Source organism: Antennarius striatus, chromosome 2 (assembly GCF_040054535.1).
Source record: "Antennarius striatus isolate MH-2024 chromosome 2, ASM4005453v1, whole genome shotgun sequence".
NCBI lineage: Eukaryota > Metazoa > Chordata > Actinopteri > Lophiiformes > Antennariidae > Antennarius > Antennarius striatus.
Window position 1 is genome coordinate 22708580 of NC_090777.1, and position 23505 is coordinate 22732084.

Genomic DNA, 23505 nt, shown 5'->3' on the forward strand with positions numbered 1-23505 from the left:
TCCTGACCAGCCTTTGTGAAACTGGAAACCCTAGTTTTACAGGTTCAGGGTAAGTCAACCCAGAGCCACAGGTTTAACTCAGGGTTTGTTAAACCTGCTTTGTGAAACGGATCCCAGCCGGGGCAGTCAAATACATTCTACTCATTTTCTACACTGGCTGTTTCATGCCGGCATTGAGTTGACATGACATCGATAAAGAGGTCATCAGGCCACTGTAATGTGAAGCTGCTGGAGTGACAGTGTGTTTGTAAGTGTCCAATTACAACACAGGACTCATGTTTGCATCAACATGAACAGATTTATATCTTTAGAGCAATAAATATTTCCACTTTTTCTCTGCAATTTCAGAAACAAAGTACAAGTAATATATATTTATATACACACCTAAAATTCTCCATACATAATTTTTAAAATAATGTCTCTGTTGACACATATTTGACTGCACTCATACAATTTTACAAGGACTATTGCAGTCTCTGTTTGTCCTACATGTAGAACAAGAATTTTTTTAACATGAAGTGGGCCATTGTGTTGCCCCCCGCCCCCCAACCCCACCCTTCGGTCCACTGCCCTAGTATAGATACACAAAACACCAACCATCTTTACACAGGAACAGGAGAAGCCAGCATTTTTAACGACTGGAACCAGATCTGAAGTGCTTCATTTTTCTCACATTCCCTGTTTGGCCTGCAGCTGTCACACCAGATCTGTTTCTACGAATGTTAAAAATCAGATCGATCGTTCCTGGTGTAACTAAACGCCCACTGAGGAGCAAAGTGAGTAATCGCATGGTTATTTTTCATACAATGATGGTTATGTACATTCATATTTATAATACAGTTTCATTCAGTGCAGATACTGTAATAAATACCACATACCACATGCAAACAGACCTGGGCAGAAAAAATGGATTGAATTGAGCATCCAAAGGATCAGAGCTGTTTGTGGTGTTCTCACACTACATATGCTCTACGTTACTTTGCAAACCATTCAAACATTTCAGATTGATTTCCTGCCTTCCAGACAACTATTGGTTATTTCAATAAAAATCTATTGCAGATTTGTGGCACATCATGGGACTATTGCTGCTGTTACATATGCTATGCTAGTACATCTGAGAACGTACTTGTTGCTGCAAGTAAACAAGGGCTTGGCGAAAAGAGGAGAGTTTAACATGGTTGTTGTTTGCATCCAATCATTGAATCTCAAATGCTTAAAAAATCCTTAGTTTCTGAATAATTACTTCTGTCATTAAGGCAGTTTTCATCTGTTGATGGTGGCTTCGTTTGCCAGCAGGACCCGCGCCCCATACCTCAACCACATTTATCAGAAATCCCTTTAGTTGTTTTGATTTAATTGAAGGAAAGTCTGAAATTACACTCTAGAAGAAAATGGGAAAAGAGATTCCTGGATCCATCCCTTTATTTTAATCTACTACCAATGAAAGTGTTTTTTTCTGACATAGGCTGCGTTGTTCTTCCAGGTTTCATGGAACCCCACCCGTGTGACGAACCAATCAACAGACCAGCGACAACAAAACCTCCTTGGCAGAAGTAAAATCAGAAAATCTGATATGATGCCAACATCACTGGCAGTTGTACTTCTAATAAATCTGGAACATTTATCTGTAGCAAAACTCTGCAGGGATTAGGGAAAAAAACAAAGTTTGCCAGAAAAAAGAAACAAATGAGACCTGATGATTTTTAGAAAGGCCTGACAGTAAGGTAAAGCATAAACAGTTTAAAGGTGACACAGCATGCAAAAGCATGGAGCCTTAGAAAGGGATGTTTAGTGAGGATGCACTTTAGCTCGATCATGAAGCAGAGATGTTGCGAGATGTTGTGTAGATACTGACGAGGTAGGTTGGATCCAGGAGAGCTTTGTTTTGAACTGTTTTAGCCTGGTGTTGGTGTTTCTGTTGGTGATAGATAAGTGATGACTCAATGGCCCACAGTTCTTAGCAGTTGGTTTAAAACAGAAAAGTTGCAGGTTTTCACTAAACAGTTAGTGAAAAGGTTTTGCGAAAGGTCCAAGGTGTGAACAGGTGAGTGTTTGCTCAAGCATGCAGGAACAAATTTAAGTTTTTAATCACACACTGTATTAAAAGAAATATTAGAGCATACTAGTTGAATGTTAGTCACAGAAAGGTACTTGGTTTTGTTGTAAACATATTAAAATTAAAAAGATATTAGTATGCCCATAAGATGCCCAAAAAATAAATAAATAAAAGAAAAACATCTTACACACGTAAGCACATATCAAAATTAAAAATGTTTAAAATAGAAAACAGCCCCAGGAGTACATTGTGTTAGCAGAAGCTTGTCATACAACAATACTAATACTGATATTGGAAACACGCTCTAAAAAGTCGCAGAGGTTCTTCAGACTGAAAAGAATAGGGGACCAGACAAGGTTCCCTGAGGAACACCGTCAACTGACATCTGTAACGGTTTCCATAAGTTTCAAACACAAAATTTCTCAAAAAGAAAAACCAAAAACCCAAAAATGATTTTTATTGGTTTGTTTTTCTAGTGAGGAACCGAAGAAGCTCCAATGGCCTGAAGAACTTTTGGTTTTTAGAGCATACATTGAATCAAGCAGTTCTGCACTCGCAGAGCGACAATGCTGGCCCCTTTAAAAATAGAACACACTGTACAGTTAATATCTACAATCAGCACAGTCACATAATCACAGGGAAAGTAAAAACAAGTAAAAACAAATTGTTAATGTTTGCATTCAGAAAACAACCAGCACTGAGAGGTTTGGGACAAACAGTTCAAACAGATCTGGAGATCTTAGTGAAAAGGAAAGAAACAAAAATCATACTGATTGGTAATTTAAAGTGCAGAAATAATGGGTAAAGAATATTTCCCTCAGTGCTGCTCTATGACTTCTGTCAGTCCTGTGAAATGTTAGACAGTCTTTCACAGGAAAAAATTAGGTCCAGTTCAGTATTTTTGGATGAAAAGGGAGACGACGGTCTCAGTCCTTCAGATAGACTTTACAAATGCATTGAAGCATATTTGTTAGGCTGGACGGATACAATCAATCAATTACTTCTGATTTAGATGCTGTGTCAATAATCCAAGATGTTAAGATGATTTCTTACAATCCCTCAGTCTGAAGGCACCTTATTCGCCATTTCACAAAACATACAGCAAACATGGGATTGAACATTTCACCCTTGAAGTCACCAGAAAGATTTCAAATCCTATTGAGAAGATGAGACGATTTGGACCCGGTGGGAAAGTAATCATTATATAAAAACAAACCAACAATCAAACAAAATCTGGTAATAAGCCTTGTTTACTGTGCTTGTTACACAATATTGTGGTAATTCTGACATCGCCTGAATTCAAGTGGACATTTTCATCGACCCTCCGACCAAATAAATGAATTCTATTTTGTTTGGACACCATTGTGGACATTTGACGTCACCTCTAGCAGTACCTTAGGATTATCAGGACAGCTGCTTCATTCCAAACTATTTCAATGTATGGACATGGACTGTTGCAGGAGGACCTCGGCAGGTGATGTCAAAATAAGCCTCCTTAATGTTGGACTATTTCAGCCGTCTAAATCCCATGATATCAATGTACCCTTATCAGCAAGACATCGACAACTTAGAGTTAAGACGCCTTAAACTTTCTTAAAATATCAAAACTAATTCCCAAAATTGTTTTAATTTAAAATGCTTGATTTGGGAATTTGTTTTCTTATGTAGTTTTTGTTGAGATCAAAGATAACAACAATTGGTATTATTTACTTGCAGTTTTTGATAGGACATATTTTGTATGTTCAAGCATTAACTATTTTAATTTAATTTCCCACCCAGTTCTGTCGGCATTTCCAGTCATATATGAGTGAAGAAATGTGAGATAACAAATGGAATCTCTTTTATGCTTCAACGTCATCCCAAGCAGACAAATCAGACTCCCATAATGCACCCTGTTTGGCACCTTATATCATAACCTCCTTCCCTCGCAACAAAGAGCGTCACACAGAATACAGATGATATATATTATAATTACTAACAAACATATTCATTTAAATATGCTTGCTGGGGAGCGTTCCCTTTAGAAGAATAAAACAACTGGGGAAAATTACAACGTTACACAAAAACGCCCAATCCAAGAAAGGATGTATTGCCTACTGCCGGAACCCTGTAATCCACAAACACTGAAGGCTATTAAGAATTTCTGCAGACACAAAGGTAAAAAATACCTGTAATTTTTATTTGTTTGATGGCTTATTTGAAGTTTTAAAAAATATTATTTTTTGTAGAAAGTAAAGTCTCCAGTAACTTCCAATAATGCACTTTTTCCTGGTCAAATAAATGCTGGATTTGGGCTTTAAATGACAACATTCCCTCCTTTGCACATTGGATTTGAACACACTGACAATCATTAGCTATTGCACAGGTCATGCTGCCTGTCAAAGACACAAACTGCACCGTTGTAATGCTTCTCAGGAACACCTCATGACTTGCAATATGTCAACAACCAAAACAAGTGCTTTTTGTGCGAAAGAATCGAAGTGGTGTGAGACTAATGTGATTTTTTGGAATAAAAGGACATGTAGCATTTCTCTGGCTTCTGGAAACCTGCACTGTCCCGTAAGCTCACCCTGTAGGTAGCCTTAGCTTTGAGCGCTAACCGTTCTGTTCAGTTCTCAGGCACTGTTCCCTTCATCTCTGGTCCCTGAACCATTTTTCTCACTGCAATGACACAAACTTTCTCTGTCGATGAAGTCCAGGCCACCTCTGAGGGGCCCTACAAAGGTCGGCAGGACGCTGTGGTAGATTTTCTGCTTGTTGCCCCCTTGTTGCAGAGTACCCAACAAATGCCTGTCGACTAGCTGGGGAAGCGGATGTGAAAATAACACAGGCTGAGTAACTTCCTCTTCCCCGCTCTCAGTACTCTCCTCCTCACCAGGCGGCTGTTTTGATACACCTGCAGTTGCCTTCCGCCTCTCCTCCTCCCTCTCTTGCTCCCTCTCACTACTGCCCCCCTGTGGCTCATTATGGGGTGGAGGACCACCGTCCTCAACTTCTGCCTCCTCACACAACTGTGCTGATCCGGCTGACTGGTTTCGATTTGGGACACCCCCCTTGCCCTCCTGCTGCCCCTGGGTGCAGGGAGAGCGGGCCTGCTGATGGGGGAGGGAGAGGGGAGTGCGGAGGGGGAGGCGGAATGGAGGTGAGGGGTGGGTACTGGGATCCGTAGGGCTGTGGAGGTGTCTGGGTGACGAGGCGCGCCGTGGGAGTCTGGGGGGGCGGGGTGGAGAAGATGAAGTGGGTGGCCGGAGAGGCAGAGGGGGACGGGCTGAGTGGGGAGTGTATGTGCACGGCGTGGTTGTGGGGGTGCATGTGTGCATGTGGGTGGGGCTGGGAGTGCGAGATGGTCAGCGGGAGCTTTCCGCCTCCACCCGGCCGTCCCGCCGATGGCTGGGAGTGGTAGAGTCCTTGTGGGGTAGTAGGGGTTAATGGCGAGTGAGGGGACAGCGGCGGGGGGGTGATGAAGCCCATGTTGTAGCGGGTGTGCTGCGCGGCGCCATGTTGCATCCTCTGATGCTGCTGGGTATGAGAGGGAGCGCAGCCGGCAGGGCCCTGCCGCCGGGGGGCGGAGAATCTGTGCACCAGGACGTGGTGCTGCGGGATGCTTTGCATGTGATAGCGATGATGATGGTGGTAGGGCGGGGGCGGCATCTGTTGCTGCTGGTTCCCAGTGACACTGACTCCTCCTCCTGCACTGTTGCCGTGACAATACTGAGCGTGTAAAGCCTGGAGCTTGGATGGCCCCCCTCCTGTAACGCCTCCCCCTCCAATTACTCCCGAGTCCAATTGACCGAGGTTGGGCGATGGGGAGGGGCATGGGGAAGGGGAGGATGGGTGGGGGATGGGAGGTGCGGGGGCGGGGTAGTGGGGGGGTGATGATATCATCAGGGGACTCGGAGGACCCTGTGGAGGCGGCGACATCATCGTCAGGGGACCAGGAACCTTGCCTCTGCGACTGCCAAAGAAGTTCCCCGCCAGACCGACTGGGCCGCTCACCATCCCTCCTCCGCCACCAACCCCTCCCCCGCTCATGGCTGTGGAGTTGCTGGCCCCCCCTTGGTTGTGACAGAGCCCCGGCCCACCCCCTACCCCTGTACCGGGGCTCTGAGTAGGGCGGTGCGGCCGGTAGGCTGCTGGAGATGTCGGAACCATCATGGGGCTGTAGGATAAAGCTCCTGCCAGCAGGGGGCGCTGCTGGTGAGGCCGAGGGCTGCTAATAATGGAACCCTGGAAAGAGATTAGGGAATTGCACCACAGGATGGAAGAATAAAGAAAAGAGAATTAAACACAGAAACAATAATGAATTACTTTAACACAAAATGTAACAAAAAATTAAATCTTTAGATTTGAAAACATGAATACAGGAAGTGAAAAGAATAGCTGACTTCCAGCAGGGGTGACCTTTACTACATGAAGGCTTCTCAGGACTCAGACAAACATGCAGTCACAAATGCTGTGTCATGCTAGGAGTTCACATCACGCATGCTTCCCCCGTCCCTCCAAACTTACTTCAATGGTACTGTCCAGTGACCCCACACTGTTCCTACGACCTCGTTTCCCTGTTACCCAATCAGAATGAGCCATGGTTAAAACGTGTTCATCAACAGTCCTGACATAGAATCTGACTGAAAGCGCCATAAGTAGTGCTAGTGATGCTAAAGGCTAGCTGAACATATCTAACAATGTTCTCACAGACACGTTTCGATGATGAACTATTTCTGTTCCCTTCAGGATCTCTGGGAAGACGTTCTCTTCTTATAATGAGACTAGACAGTATTTTTAAAGCATAAAAAAAAGCATTATTTTCTTTCTGTATCGCCACACAGGACGCTAACTGACCAATTTAGCTAATATTAAACCCCTTCAACCAATGTACCATGGATCTTTGTTGCACAGCGGCCATCTTACTGTGATGTCATACTCAGATACATCAATTGAAGCTCTAACAAATCTGATTGGTTGATGTGTCTCTAATGCTAATTTGGGAGGCTGAACAACTGGAGTCAGTAAAAAGACTATCTTTAGTTTTGATTGTTGTTATTGTTCTGCTCTGGTTTAATTCAATTATTAACTGCTAAAAAATGTAGATTTTACCAATTGACCTGACATATGATGGGAACTGCATCATTCTGATACTGGATATCAGCTAATGTTGTTCTTGTTCTGCCTCTTTTGTCTCTCTTTCAACGACTTGAATCTACTCTCAAACCATAAAGCATTCCCCAATTGTCTTTCATTTTGGCCAGTAGGTGGCAGCAGAGCAGCGACATTTGACTCCCACATTACTGTAAATTCCTATTTTAGATTTCATCACCGTTTCAGAAGTTGCATAAGCCCAGTGTGGGTTTACTGTGAGTCACTGAGACACGACTTAAAACTGCAGCAGTAAACACAAACGCTTTAGTTTGTCTCTGGAGGTCGCAGGAATGTTTGCTGCTTCTTCGCCTGTCGGAGCATCAGTCTGCCGTCCTCACCTGTTTCTGAGAGGTCCCTCAGGGAGGAGCTGAGCGCCGTGCGTTTGAGGCCATCCACCGAGGCGTATGTGTCATCGAGGCTCGGCCTACCCAGAGTGCCGTTAACGACCTCGCCCTTGACGGGGCCGCTGCCGTTGTTGGCACCTGGCGCACCGCCTCCTCCGGGTCCTCCTCCCGTTAGTGGGCCGGGGCGCATCACACCTTTCTGCTTCTCAAGCTCAGCTGGGAGGAGAAGGTGGATGTTGAAATGCAAGTCCAACAGGAAGTGTGTGATATCCACAGGAGAACTACAGCATTCTTGCTATGATGCCACAAGCTTCGGTGACTGACTTTATATTTGTTATTTCACAATGACGGCATATTATTATTAACATTTCTATAAATATCACGGAAATAAACAATGTTTTTGATCATTTACCTCTTTACTCTACATCAGATTTGATCTAAAAAAATAGCTTGAAGGATTCAGAAGCAGCTCTGCAGGAGTTTCTGACCTGATGATATCAGTTTAAGGAACACAATCAGATATAGAACAGGATCTGATTGGGTGATTTATTTTGTACCCCAAAATGGGCTTCTGACCCCCTCAAGAACTCTAATCAGTGGTTCCGTTGGGAGGCAACCTACAACCAAACAGAAGGGAATTCACTACAAGATGGTCCCATTAGCCTTTGGCCCCAACCTCCCTGATGGAGCAGCTGAGTCGGGTTGGTGCTTAGTAGCCGCTAATTTTTGGGGTTACTTACACTCCACCCGGTACTTCTCCATGTCCTGGACCTCTGCGATGCTCTCTCGGAGGTCGGAGGTAAAGCGAGTCCGGTCCTGCTGGCTAGGAGCTGTGAACACGATCAGCACCTTCCTTTCTCCTCCAGGGTTAGCCGACGTCAGTCTGATACCGTGAGGGTAGTCTTTGTGAGAAACACACACACACACATTTTCTTTGACAGCGTAAAGAATAACACTTCCATAATTTGCGTCCTGACTGATCTGAATTTGCACAGAAAACAAAAAGTGGAAACTAAATCTCAACTCTGTGGCACCGATAAAAACAGACGTGTTGTTCACATGACCACACGAACCAGCAGTGGATGTGCTGATGAGTCATTCGGGACAATCTGTCATGATCGTCGCCTGCCAGCTCACATTTAGCTCCAATGGGGCAACCATCGCCATCAACAACAACTAAACAACCAGTGCAGCTCTAATTTACAACAATAAACTACATGACATAGAGCTGTTGATGGGAGGAGCTATGATGTGATGCCACCTGATAAAAAGAGATGTCTGCAAAAGAATAGACTTCTTTTATTTTATGTTTCCTTCTTTTGTCCTTCATAGTCTTTACATCCCACCTTCCTTCCATCCATCCATTTGTCTGTCCGTCCCTCCATCCATCCATCCATCCATCCATCCATCCATCCATCCATCCATCCCTCCATCCATCCATCCATCCCTCCACTAGTAAAAAAAAAAACCTAAATGGTATCTTGGAGAATTTACTGAGACTAAACTCAACCCAAATCTTTTTTAGGCTAACCCTCTCTTTTAGGGATTGGGACTAAATAGTCTAATGGCAGAATGCTGACCTGTCATCCTGTGCTAACACCATGCTAAAACGCTAACATCAGTGTCAGCATTAAAGTGCATCTGTACATTGCCATGTTTTCACTACAAAGGATATCTCTTTGGGGAGGAAGTCTCCCTGTTTCCATAGTAACAGATGTGTCCATGCCGACTCAAGGGAGGAGAGGAACACCTAGCCAAGGAAATTAAGATGAGAAGTTTGGGACCTTGATGTGAAGCCTGTCTGAACTCCTCGAAGAAGTGCTAACAGGTGCTGAGGAACATTCGAAACGCCACCAACTCCAATCTGCTACACAAACTGACGAGCCAATGCTCTCAGCTGAAACAGGCTCTGAACATGACTGTTCACATCACTGAAGTTTGTGTAGGTTGGGTGACTCACGCTTTGAGCGATGCAGCTCAGAAGTCTTGTCACAGATTGACAGTAATATATATAGGAAGTCCTGTAAAATGCCTGCAGAGGTTCTTGGGTTGATGAGTGGAGGCTGGTACTCACAGGTGTTCTGGAAGGTGTGGACCTGCATGTCCAACAGAGGAAATGATTGTCTGAAATTGTAGGTTACAGAGGTCTTCTTCTTCTGGAAGATCTTCGTCACCTGAGGAGGAGGAGAAAAGAGAAGAGGAGATGAAGAAATGGAGGGGGAGGGAGTGTTGATGGTGTTCCTCTCTATTACCAACTATATGGAGACAAACTGCTGAAATTCATTTACTAGAACATCACAAAGACTGGACCACAAGTTTGAGTATTTCATACATTCACTGTGGCAGAGGACCCTAGACCTGTACCTTAACCTGACCCTAGACGTGAACCTCAACCTGAACCTAGAACTGAACCTTGGCCGGACCCTAGACCCAAATCTATACTTGAATCTAGACCTGAACCTAAAACTGTCATTAAATGTAACTTAGACCTCACCTGAGCCCCAAATCCAGCCATGAATCCAGCCCTGAATTCTGACATAACCCTAGACCTGATCCAGATTTGACCGTAAACCTGATTCCAGACTTGATTTTGGACCTTATCCCAAACTTTAATCCTAACCTTGAACCAAACCTGAATTTAAAACTGAATCCAGACCTGACTCCAGTCCTCTTCCCCACCCGTCCTACAACATACAATAATGTTGACCCTCGACCAGCTTCTCCTCACCATCAGCAGGTCATTGAACAGGAAGACTTCTCGTTGGTGGATGCCGCTCCTCTGGCCTCTGTTTGGATCTGGAACCTCGAACAGCTGACAGCAGCAAACCAGCCTGCGGTGAGGAAGTGACAGAACCTGTGTTGCAAACATAAAACATGGCGTTAATGCACCACAACAAAGTCTCCTACGGCGGTTTGATGAGAACTAACGTGTCTCTACGTATGTTAGAAGGCCATTTAACATTGTGCTTAAGAACAGTTCTGTTCTTGTTTGAACCTCATGGGTCACTGGGAGATTTTAAGACATTACTTACAGGCTTCTTGCCGACCACCATCCTCTCCACCGCCTGGACCTGAGACACGTGGTCGTCGTTAGTCCTCAGCTCCCATTTCTGGATCCTCCCATAGATGGCCACCAGCAGGTCCCTGGGGATGTCCTGACCGTTGTCCACACCTGAGAAAAAAATAGAAAGACACTTCTAATATCAAGCCCGGATGGAAATTTCCTGGAAAACATTTATAAAGTTTAAGGTTAAATGTAGTGAAGTTTTTGCTGTTACCTTTGACGTAATGCTAACTAGTCACAGATGGAGACAATCTACTGACTGACCTCGCAGGTTCTTGATGAAGTCCTCCAGCTTCATCTTTCTCTCCGCCTTGACGTTAGGGCTGTACATGTCCGTATTGAGGAGGATGATAGCAAAGGCCAGGATGAAGATGGTGTCCGGGTTCTGGAACTGCCGGATCAGCACCGGGTTGCAAACGCAGTAGCGCTGACTGGAGACAGGGAGAGAAGCGTCACTGATAAACAGATAAACGCTGACTCCTCTATGGGAAGTCCATCGTTACCTGAAGGCCTCCACCAGACGCTCTACGCGCTGAGCTTCACCCTGAACTTTAATCTGAGCCTGGAACTTCCTCAGAGCGTCGTCCAGATCCATCCCTGAGAAGTCCATCTCGTCCAGAACGCAGCTGCAGACACAGCAGACGCTCCGTTAGCACCGGAGTCTGAAACGTCTCCACCAGACTTCAGGCCACAGGTACTCACTCCAGCACGTCCTTGTTGAACTGCTGCCGGCTGCCCAGGAACTCGCCGATCATCTGCCTGCTCAGACCCTTCCTCTCCAGGATGAACCTGGCGATGCCTACCGGCGTGTCTGACACAAAGCCCCTCTCGATCAGGTACTGGATCCCCTTCTCTGGCTTCCTGCGGACACATTTCTTTTTAAAGATCTGTACCATGTAATTGTGTTTCTTTAAATTGTGCTTTATAAATAAGGTGGATTGGATTGGATGTAATGTCAGCTGATGTTTGCAGCGGGTTCCACGTACTTATTAAACAGGTTGAGTCCGATGCGGTACTGACGCCGCTGCACCACGTCGTTGTTGAAGGCGGGAGAGTCCCAGCTATGGCGACTCTCTCTCTGATAGGTCTGTTTCCCCAGCGTGGCTCCTCCTATTGGTTCCCGCAGGCTGTCTCTCGAGGAGGAGCCGGAGCTGCAGTTGTTGACCGTCGTGTCGTCGTTGGAGTTGGTGGTGGTGGAGTTGACGCTTTCGTTGTCGCCGTCAGAGCAGAGTAGGTGGTGGTGATGGAGGTGAGGGTGGTGGACGTGGTGCTGTTGCTGCGCCTCCATGTTTTGAAGCACGGAAGACGAGGACGACAGCGGCGAGGGCGTGAGAGGTGGCGGGAGGGGTGAAAGAGGGGTGAGAGGTGGTACGGGCGAGGGCAGCGGGGAAGATGGGGGTTCCGGGTAACCATGGGGTAGGTGCTGGTGTTGGTGTTGATGGTGCAAGTGGTGGTAGTGGTGCTGGGCGAAGTGGGCGTGCTGCATGTAGGGGCTGCCCCCGTGGCCGTGGTGCATGTGCATGATGTGCGGCTGGCTGTACTGAGGGTGGTGATGAAGGATGGTGGGTAGGTGGGGGATGGGTGACGGGTGAGGATGCTGATGGGGGTGCTGGAGCGGGTGAGGGAGCGGATGTGAGGGCAGGGTCCGGGCTGAAGGCATGGCTAATGGGACATTGGCGGGGCTGCGAGTCTGTCCCTGCGCCGTGGCGACCGAGCGTCCGTTGGGTTTGTGTTTGATGGTTCCTTGCGGAGAATCGGCCTCGCTGCTCCCTCCTCCTCCTCGCTCGTCCTCTCCGCTCTCTCCTTCTCCTCCCCTCCTCTCATTCTCACTTCCTCCTCCTCGCTCCCCTCCCGACGGCTCCTGTTCGTACACCAGGCGTCCGATAGAGCCTCGTTCTGACCTGAGGATTTGACAGACAGGTGAAGATGAACCAGATCGATTCCCAAATCCTCCTTAGAGGAAATTGATTTTCGAGGCTGAATTGGATGCAGCCGTCAAGGACGTTAGATGAGCATTAAAAGAAGCAGAATTAGATGTAGATAAATTATGACACTGTTGATGGAAACAATGACCATTTTTAAGTTCATAAAGTGACAAGAGGTGGTAATAAGTCTCTGGGAATAACAAAGAACTAGAAATATTCCCATAGTGTGTTGAAAGTTAGTGAATATATATGTGTGGGTGTGTATGTGTGTGTGGTGCATTCCCCAAAACAGAGTAGTTTTTACAGTATTTCTGATTTCAACTTAAACTTAAAGCACATGTATCAAACTCATGGCCCGCGGGCCAAAAGTGGCCCTCCACATTATTTTATTGTGGCCCACGAGAGCATAAAAGGTCAGAGTGTCTAAAATTAGATCTAACCATATTTTTTCTGTACAACGGTAACGTTTGTAACTTAGATTACACTGAGTTACATTTAGTTACATTTATAAGCTACATCTGGCCCTTTGAGGACAGCTGTTATGCTGATGTGGCCCTCAGTGAAAATTTGTTTGACACCCCAGACTTAAACGATCTGAATTTTTTTTGCACCCCTGGTATCTGTCACATTATTCCCATCATTTGTCAATAGTTTGGCGAAACACTCTGATTGGCTGTTCTGACCTGTCACTCATGTCCACTGAGCTGTCACTCGGTGGTTCAATGGTCAGGACAGGTAGGTGTCCTCCTCCTCCCCCTCCTCCCGGCCTCCCCCTGTACTCCCCCCGACACTCTGTGCAGGGGGTGCTGCTCCTCCGGCTGGCGATGCTGCCTGCCTCCGTGTCCCTACTGTCCTCCCTTCCCCCTGCGCCGCCTCCCCCACCTCCCCAGTACTCTGCGTCGGAGCTGGAGGCGGGGCGGGAGAGGGGTGAGGATGGCGGGCGGGAGAATGGCGACGAGGGGAGGCAGCCGTCGTCCATGTAGAGGGTGACATCACTGAAGGAGGTGGCGGTACTGTCCTCGTGCATGGCGGCGCCTCCCCCCACCCTCCCCCCGACTCCCCCGACACGGTCCGCCAAGCGTCGGGAGGCGGGGTTGGTACTGCGCCATGAGCACTCTCTGTAGTCTTCGTCCTCATCTTCCTCCTCTTCTTCCTCCCCTTCTTCCTCCTCCTCTTCATCTTCTTCATCTCCCTCCTCCTCATCCTCCTCATCATCCTCCTCCCCCTCGCCTCCCACTTCCTGTGAGTCTTCACGGCCAGATTGGCAGGTGAGGGAGTCGTCCATGGAGTCGGCCAAAGACTTCACCTGCAGTCCAGAGTGAACACAAACAAACACAAACACAAATATAAATACGAACATAAACATGAGCACTAACAAACCAACAAATAGGGAGATGAAGGTAGTTTTCTGCAAACACAGAATCAGTCAGGGGTGTTTAATAAGGTCATTCCCAAATGATGTGACATGATGCGATTCCTCTCTCTCAGTTCTCCCCCCACGCCATCTTCTCTCCTGTCTGCACCCCCTTACATCCACAACTCTGTTTCTGTGGGTGGTGGCATATTTCAAACTTTCTTCTCGGTCAAGCAAAGATGGCGATTTATTTAAGCAGGAGGAAAAATATTGAAGGCTGGTCAGACCGCAGTGCAGAAGCCATTTTAGAAAGAAGGTGTCAAACAAGAATTAGAATTGAGTTTAACTTTTTCAGAGCTATGAATGATTTAAATACCTTTACGAACATCTTCAAAGTATTCATTCATTCATTCATCTTCATCTTCGCGGGAGCCGGTGCCTATCCAAGCTGGCTTAGGGCGTGAGGCGAGTGATTATTTTGCAATTTGTTTTTTGTGAATAAACTTGCTTTTAAAAATGAAAACGACAATCCCTGATTGGCAGCTTCTCTCTGGCGTTCAGATGCGTCTCTTAAATCCATCTTAATGACAGATGGGTTTACCTGCTTGGAGAAGGAGTCGTCCATATCTCCTGTGTCGACTGACCCCTGCTGACCTGCTGACCCCTGACCCTGTGGTGGCCGCTCATCAAATGAGTACTGGATCCAAAATGGGAAGAAAAATGAACACACACGTTTTAACGTTTTAGTGTGTACATGGGTAACTTGTAGCATTTGTTTGTGAGTTTACCTGCATCCTCATGTTGGACAGGATGATGCGACGTGTCATCCTGCTCTCGGAGGCGGAGCTACGCAGCCTCTCAAAGTTCTTGTTCATGCGGTACTGCCTGAACGCCGTCTGGATGGTTCTGGCTGCCCGCCGAGAAACAAACTGGCCCCCGTACTTCCTCTCCAGCATCTCCACCTGTCAGACGACACACACCGTCACACACACACACACACACACACACACACACACACACACACACACACACACACTGTTCTAAAGGTGCGTTCAGACCAAACCCAGTTGCTCGCATCACGTCTGAACGCCAACGCGGATTCAACTGACTCTACTTCCGTCACTCGTGTGATGAGATGAATGAAGTAAAAGATGTTCTCAGAACTACTGAACTTTATCCCTGTGTTTATTGTCTGATTTCAGAGGATCCCTGAAGTTACGGCACATCTCCCAGCACAAATAAACATTTTCTCTCCACTTTGTAACAACTTCATGGACTCACACAGGGAGAAAAACTCTGCCTTCAATGTGAAACACAATACATGAATACAGATACAATGACTGACAGAATGAAGATTCTTTCCATCTGGAGATGACAAGATAAGATCCCAAAAGACCCAAAAAATATGCAATATCATCAACAAGTTAGCAAAATATCTAGCATATTCTATACATGAATATGTTTAACATTTTGTTATTTTAATGAATTGAGTTCAGAAATTTTAATGCAAGATTTAAATACCGTATTTTCCGCACTATAAGGCGCACCTAAAAGCCTAAAATTTTCTCATAAACACGTAGTGCGCCTTATAATCCGGTGAGTCTTATATATGGATTAATATTCATATTAATATTGGTTAAAAACATTATGCTGAAAAAAAGCCGGCAGTCTGGCCGACAGTCATGCCGCACTCCACCACTAGAGGCGCCCCCTCACAAGGCACTCGGGCCCACGCCCCCTAACAACGGTAGTCAAGGGGCGTCACCGAAGTCCCGGCTCTGACTGAGCTGCTCTCAGACGGTAGAGCAGACTGTAGGAGCACCGGTGATTACGTAGTAAAACATAAGGAACTTTCAACAATTCTATTAATAAAGTTTGACTGACTGACTGATCTCAGTATAACCCACTTTAAACTTAATTGGTCTAAAAAATGCCATTGTGCTGTCATCTGGACTCTAGTGAGGGTCCATTCTATTAGTCTGTGGAAACACACGGAGAAACTGGCATAAAGGTGAATGAAAGACCCTCAAAGATGAACTTCCAGCCTTTTCTGAAATTTCAAGAGCAGTCACTGCTAGACAAAGGTGCCAACGGGTGTGCTGCAATTGGTTTACAAATGTAGTTGATAGCTCTGGGGGGGCAGAGGGGCGCATTCAGGCTTGTGTATTCTGTCTGCAGCGATGTGCGGTGAGATTCACGGCGGTGAGACACCGACGTTAAAGTCAGTTCTAGGAGTAAAACAGCGTCACAGTTGACAGTAAATTAGCAGCCTGACATTAAAAACTAGATAAAAATCATTTAGGACACACAGCAGCAAATAGCTGCACCTCACCTCCGACTGGACTACCGATCGAAACAATATTTAATTAATAAACGAAGACGAACGTCGGAGCTTAAATATCTGCTTCGAACTTCAGATGAGGAAATAATCCGCTCTGTTCGCACTGACTGCACTCGTAATGAATTTAACCAGTTTTTAATGTCAGGTTTTTTAATATGCGGGTTGACTTCTTTCTAAGATGGCAAAGTGATCAAGTGATCAGGTTTCCTTGATGAGGCTCAGAATGGCTTATTGACATAATAATGGGGGCCATTCAAAGGTAGTCAGGAAGTCATGAATGCAATCATGACTGTCTGAGCAACGCGGCTCTCTCTAGTGGACGGATTGCGCAACTACAGACGCTGCAGTTTATCAAATAAATTTTATTTATTTTTTATTGTGTGCACCTTATAATCCGGTGCGTTTTATATGTGAAATAAATAATAAAACAAACAAATTATTTAGGGTGTGCCTTATAGTCCAGTGCACATTATAGTGCGGAAAATACTGTACCTTTCAAAAGTCATCAAACGAGGAGCCGATCAATCACATGAGTAACCAGTAACTTCACTTCTAACTTACGTTTACTAGACTTTTTGTTGTAGCTAGATAACTGCAACAAAAAGTAGTTAGCCGCCAACTAGTTAGCTCAAGACTAAAAAAAAAATGAAAAAAACTGTGAAAGACAGCAAGCTCTTGTTATTACATGATGGGCTGGGTTAGCAATTTAGCATTGTAGCTTCAGGAGCCTTCTCTGAAAATTTTATTTCTTCACATTCTAATCATTTTATGGAGGAAAAACATTTTTAAATGAGTGATAGCAAACCGGAGGGTGACGCCTGCTCTCTTTGCTTGGTTTGGCCATCTTTAAGGCATCTAATCACAATCAGCCAAATGCTACCGGCGCCTTTGGACATGCTTGACCATGCTTCTCACCTTCTTGTCCTGGAGGTCTGTAGAGAGCTCATAGCTGTCAGATAGAGCTTTGCAGCGTTTGCTCTCCTCCTCCTCTTGCTTGCGGAGCGCCAGGCTGGCCGGCTGATGTCGGCTGCGCTGAGCCCAGGCGAGGCTTGCCGGGCTGGGGGGTGAGATGGGGGAGCTACCCTGGAGGATCATCGGAGAGACAGATCATGAGTCTCTGACGGGAGGTCAGGAGTCAACGGTGATGAAGAACCAGCACCACAAACCAGAACCACAACACTGCACTTTTACCTCATAAACAAATTAGCATCACAAAATTAATCAGCTGATAAGTGATATTTTTTCCACAGTCATGGATGACATTAGCTTAACATTACTTTCTCCCTGCTTTGAGGTCAGTACCTGAATGTGTGAGTGGGAGGCTCCCAGGGGTCCGCTGGTGGAGGATGAGCCGTATGGGTCACAGGGGCTGGAGAGGGGGCTGTTGCTATAGCGATGGAAGGGGGGTGGCTGTCCGAAGGACGAGTCAGAGAAAGTGAGCGCCTCCGGACACTGGGGGTCTCCCTCCACGCTGTCAGAGAGACAGGAAGAGGAGCGTTGTCATAATGATAACAGAGAGAATAAAGACAAAAACATCAAATTATTACTTAAAAAAAAAACAACACAATTTACTGTGATCCAGTGAGATTAAAATGTCCAGACGTTTGGTCACAAACGGACTAAAAACAGCATCATGAGAAGAAATATGATGAAACGTTATCTTCAGCCTTAATCTGAGACACCATGATGCTCTGAACCTAACGTGGGCGTTACCAAGCACACACACGCAGTCACATGACGGTGAGTCACAGCGAACAGCACTGTGTGTGTGTGTGTGTGTGTGTGTGTGTGTGTGTGTGTGTGAGAAGAAGAGAGATGATGAAGAAGTGACTCCTCATAAATCCAGTGAAGCTTTGCAGTAGAAACTGAGAGGGAGGTAATCCACAGAATCACTAACTCTGTCTGTTTCCTCTCTTCTGTCAGTTCTTTCCCATCCATTTTCTTCTTTTCATTCCCTCACATCTAACACACTCAATCCTACCTGTATGTCAACTCCTTTCTCCTCCTCTGCTCCCTTCGCATTTTCCCTTCCCTTTCCTTGCAGTCTGTCCTATCCTCTCCCGGAGTCTCAGCCTCTTCATTTTCTTTGTGAATACAAGTCTTTTACTCTGCAGTCGCCACGGCGACCAGATGAGAGGAGCTCTGAGTTGATAAACCTGTTCAAACATTTGCTCTGAGACTCCTTCATTTATTACCATGTGCTCAGATGACATGAGTTATTTTAACCATGGGATTCTCCTACAGGCTGTCCTACCTCCAGACAAACCTCAGAGCCCAGTGTCTGTCAAATCAATCTTATCGATCGATCTCTCAGCATTTTCACATGAAAGCCTCACCTGTCACAGGTGTACCTGGGTACTAGACTCCTTCCCTTATCACCCTGATTAACACCTTGAGCAAGTAGTGAATAATAAATCATTGTAGACCGTATCAACACCAAAATATCACAAAACCCAAACAGGTAATGCCCATTAGCTTAGCATTTAGAAGAAGAAAACTCAACAATCAAACCCAAAATAACAAATCAAACACAATGGCTCTGCTCAGAGAAGGACGGCTCATTCAAGTCTCTGAGGCCAGTTTGTCCATGGGTTTGGAACCAGCGACCACCCTACCCCTCTGCCCCATAGGCTTGTCGCGCTCTACATTAAGACGCAGCAGGGATTGTGGGAAATGTGTGTTAGTGAGGCACAAGTCATCCAGGCCTCGTTTCACCAGAGAGAGAGAGAGAGAGAGAGCGAGTCTTTTCCTGCTGCTGACAGTCCAAACAGGCACCAAATGGCCCCGGACCCCCGAGGCATCAAACTGCTGACTACATGAGCATCACCCCCCCCCACACACACACACACACACTGCCCCACCACCACCCACAGATGGTCTCGCTCCTAATTTTTAATGTCCTCTCTTTACTAGACTACAGAACTGTTCATTCTCCCACCAAGTCGTTGGAATGGAAGCTGGTTGCACCCCCACCCCCAATATATTTATTCATATATTTATTAAACACTTGATTTTTAATGTCTGTAAAGTCAGCCCCCACCCCCCCAACCCCCTCAAAAAAAGAAAAAGAAAAAGATGAACATCAATGTGGGTTAAATGTCTTTTTATTCCAATGGGTAAAATCAATGCGGTGGGTTTTTATAAAATCCTGACTAAGGTCAGGGTTAATCTGTGGGATTAATGTCTAATCTGAATGTAGAAGTCAGGCTAAGGCTTTACATCACAAAACCAATTTCATTATAGAGATTTTAATTAGCATTAAAGCTGATGTCAGTTTTATCTCAACCCGAGGCCTCAGATATTTGGACCAGAGTCCAGTTGATGGATCTCTGCAGAGCAGATCAATACAGAACCAGCTGACCAATCAGGCGAGGTCATTTTAGGAAAGCCTTCCTCTTGCGTGCAGCACACGCTTTAAAAACTGCAGGTAAAGATGTGATTGGTTCTGACTGCTTCTTCTATTTCCTGCTGTTGTTGTGTTTCCATCTGAGCTCCAGCTGTGACGAACACCTGTGTAACCCCCCTCACCTTCATCACCCATCAACTCCTCATCAGCTGTGATGAAGCTGGGCAGCATCATCAGACCTGCTCCTGCAGAGGGGGTGGGGGGGGGGTGATGATAGAGTTAATGAAATCAGACAGATGGCCCTGATTGGTCAGATGAGTTCTGACAGTTAACGGTGAATCAGCCTCAACTTTGTGAGACCGCCAGTAAACGTAAAGTTACATGAGTGACATCATCGTGACATCATAGCAGAGCTCATGTATCAAACCCCGCCCACTTTCGTTGAAAGGTGAACGTTCACATCAATAAATGGAACACCTTCACCTGCAGTTGCGAATCTGCTGTTGTGGCCGTTGTCAGAGCCTTTAGGTTTTTACAGTATAATTTTTACCACAACCGTGTTCTACAGTTTTTCTATCCCATAAATAACTGTTTAGTGGTGATGACTTTTACATCCGTCCTACATTTTGCAGCAGCTTTCATCCTTCCGATCACAGCTGACTGCATCTCGCCGTTCTGGGTGTCAGACGATCCAGAGGAAGCTGACCTGGCAGACAAACCTTGAAATAACAGTTTGATATGTGAGAGAATTAATTTCTATTTGGAATCAAACAGCATTTCAGATTAGCCCATTAGCCTGTTCAAGGCTGGACGTCTGGGGGTTCCAGTGCCTCTTCCTGAGCTCCACACTGGATCATCTAACCTCTTTGCTGATTAGATTTCCTCCTAGAGATCCAGAACGCTCATCTTGTCTTATTACATGACGCCGGTATCCTTCATTCATAAGGAGGTAGTAAAGGAAAAGATCGATACCGTAACGCTACTATACGTGACAACATTAATCTCAATGGCCACGAGGAGCATCGCAGGAGCTTGAAGTCGCTATCGGGATGCTGGTGCAGCATCGATGACCCCCCCCCCCCATTTTGAAACAGGATTAATTTCAAAGGTAAACAACTAAGTGGAAATATTCCTGCAGACCCTCAGAACTGACCGCTATGCAGCTCCGCCCTCTGACGCCTCCATGCTAATGTTACTCTGAGTTTGTGATTTAAAGCTGGAGAGCTGCTGTGTTTCAATCTGTTCTGCTGTGCTTTGTATTTCACGGTGCAGCCGAACGCCCATCATCTGTCCTCCGGTTAATTATTCACCGCCGGCGACCGACTGTAAGATCTAAGCCTTCAAACAAGAACTGACACCGTTTCAAAACCTTATTAGACTGTTTCAAGTTTAATGAAACGTCTGACGGGATGTGATGGTGGCATCATGGCCTCCGGCTGCACAGCTACTCCACAGCCGAAGGATGGGGCGGGGGGGGTTAGGGAGGTCAGCTGAGGTCAGCGAGGAACATGTTAAGAGTGGACCAGAACATCCAGAGTGGAAACCCCCCGGTCATGACGCCGGATTTCAATCACGCAGACGGGAATATATTTTAGGATTCACTGAATCTGATCTGATCTCTACAGAAGCTGCTGTGTGATGTCATAAATTGGGTAACATCATAGTGAGAAAGCAGAAGAAATGAAAGTGGATGAAGTAACGCATCTATACCAGTAGCATACTATCATTAGCCATTAGATAACTATTATTAGCAAAACACGAAAATGCTTACTGGTGATCATCAGTGCCATGTCTGTCATTGGATAAACTGATCTCATGAAGTCATGACATCACCATCAAACATCAAACATTTTAGGGGCGGATCCAGCTGTCCACAGGCAGATGGATGATTGGCTACCTCACAAACGCCAGAGGAACCAGAGGAACCGGGTCCAACGCAGAGGCCAACCTGGGGTCCAGATTTGATTTAAGACACTTTCTCTCAGTTCTTTCTTGCTCACATCTCATGAAGCGACATCTGTGTGAATTATTTATTCAATCCAATTATAACGGTGACATTTGGTGAAAGTCGAGTGGCAGAAAACACTTAGTCTTGAAAACAACATTATAAAATGTCATCTTATTCATTTATTCTGCCTTTATCGAGTGTTTTATTCAAATATTTCAATGCTCCTGTTACCTCAGACTAAGTCAAACACGATAAAACCTTTGATGGATAATGAAAATCAGAATTTAACTTTTTCAAGCTTTAGGTCAAATGATCTCTTCGGACATTGCAGAAGGGGAAGGTTTCATGAAATGGAGCTCTCATGCTTTTTTGTTTCCTGCATGTTGTTTATGTCGTCCTGGCTGCTTCGTGGTTCTGCTATAAATAAATTCCCTCCCTCTGTCTCTTGTCTCTGGCTGCACCATCGCCACACTAATGCTACCTGCAGCACGACGTCCAGCCAATCAGCAAAGCCGCTGCGGGTCGCCGGCTGCACACGCTGCTGCCGCCCAGCGAGAATCAAAACAGCCCTCGCTGCTGGCGAAGGGGCGTCGGCCTCAGTGAGGAAAAGGTCGAATGGGAAAGGAGTGGATCGAGATTCAAAAGCACTAATGAGGAAAATTAGATTTAACAAGGAGAGAAAGAAAACGAATAAATATGGATGATTTCTAGAAAACAAAAGAGTGAGAGGAAGCGAGTTTGGCAAGAGGAAGTGGAAGAGGGGTATAAAGGATGGAGGGATATGAGGAAAGAGGAGAGGATTAGATGAAAGGAAGAAGTATGGCAGGAGGACAGAGGAGGATGGGAAAAAGAAAAGAACTAGAGGTAAGAGAGGAGGAGGGGAAAACCCTGAAGGTTGTAAACTAGATAATAATCAGGGGGACCAGGATGGGAATGAAGAAGGGATGGCGGGAGGAGGAACAAGGAGGACGGGGAAAAACATGGATGCTGTAGATAAAAGTAAAGAGGAGTGAAGAGGACAAAGAGGGCAAAGACGAACCTGGGGTGGAAATGAGGGGTGGATAAGAGGTGATGAAGGAGAAGGAGGCATCAACTCCCTGCTGTGAACATCTTTATATGTAAGACCCCAGGTCTCATTCAGGTCACATGACGAGAACCACATGACATCATGTCCTATGTACTGTAGTCGGATTGCATATTTTCGTACCTCTGATGCAGGAACTCCGCCTGCGTCGCTGCGCCGGCGCTCAGCAGCTAGCATGAAGAGATTTTAATGATCGTGTGTACTGCCCATTTAAGGCGGCCACCAACAAGACTCTGATTGGTCGATTGTTTCTTCATAGCGTGGCCTCGTACCAGTGTCATTAAAGAAACGTTTTGAGGGCATTATTATCTCAAATCAGCCGCGCACACGTCACACATCAGCAGACTGGCGTCAGACGGGACGGTGGAGACGTGACTCTCAGGTTTATTTCTGAGTGGAGGAGTCAGTTCCACCTCAGGTGAGAAGTGGAAGCTGATTGAACACCGAGGATGTGAGCGAATTATCTGCTATTATTATCTGTAGAGAGCCGGCAGCGGGTAAAACAGTCCCTGATCTGCCACTATGCAATTTAATATTACAGTGCATGTACACACACACACACACACACACACACACACACACACACACACACACACACACACACACACACACACACACACACACACACACACACACACACACACACACAAACAGAGTATCAGTTCCAGTCACTTGTGGGTCACGTGTGCCTCTGTAGCCTATCCGACCTGGCTACAGGCAAGAGGCAGGGTACACCCCGGATGTGTCGCCAGAGCATCGTGGGGTCTGCTCTATATCTATATGTTGTGTGTATACATGAAATAAAATAGATGGTGGGCTCTCCCAGATACATAACCCTCCATCCTATCAAGTTTTTCCTTCTAAAAAAAAAAAAATATATATATATATATATATATCTAATCCTGTA

General features: G+C 45.8%; 1 protein-coding gene across 1 annotated transcript in view; it reads right to left on the reverse strand.

Moving 5' to 3' along the window:
- Positions 1 to 4208: 4208 nt before the first annotated feature.
- Positions 4209 to 23505, reverse strand: part of LOC137587795 (IQ motif and SEC7 domain-containing protein 2-like) — a 63170-nt gene continuing 43873 nt past the window's right edge. The window contains exons 2-17 of the mRNA XM_068304427.1: positions 17523 to 17691; positions 17136 to 17303; positions 14668 to 14841; positions 14481 to 14576; positions 13209 to 13831; positions 11587 to 12501; positions 11303 to 11461; positions 11104 to 11226; positions 10865 to 11031; positions 10569 to 10708; positions 10265 to 10390; positions 9611 to 9710; positions 8277 to 8438; positions 7531 to 7752; positions 6566 to 6615; positions 4209 to 6283 (exon numbers count right to left, since the gene is read on the reverse strand). Of these exons, the coding sequence (XP_068160528.1) occupies positions 5060 to 6283; positions 6566 to 6615; positions 7531 to 7752; positions 8277 to 8438; positions 9611 to 9710; positions 10265 to 10390; positions 10569 to 10708; positions 10865 to 11031; positions 11104 to 11226; positions 11303 to 11461; positions 11587 to 12501; positions 13209 to 13831; positions 14481 to 14576; positions 14668 to 14841; positions 17136 to 17303; positions 17523 to 17691 (4618 nt within the window). The 3' untranslated portion in view covers positions 4209 to 5059. The remainder of the gene's footprint in view (positions 6284 to 6565; positions 6616 to 7530; positions 7753 to 8276; positions 8439 to 9610; positions 9711 to 10264; positions 10391 to 10568; positions 10709 to 10864; positions 11032 to 11103; positions 11227 to 11302; positions 11462 to 11586; positions 12502 to 13208; positions 13832 to 14480; positions 14577 to 14667; positions 14842 to 17135; positions 17304 to 17522; positions 17692 to 23505) is intronic.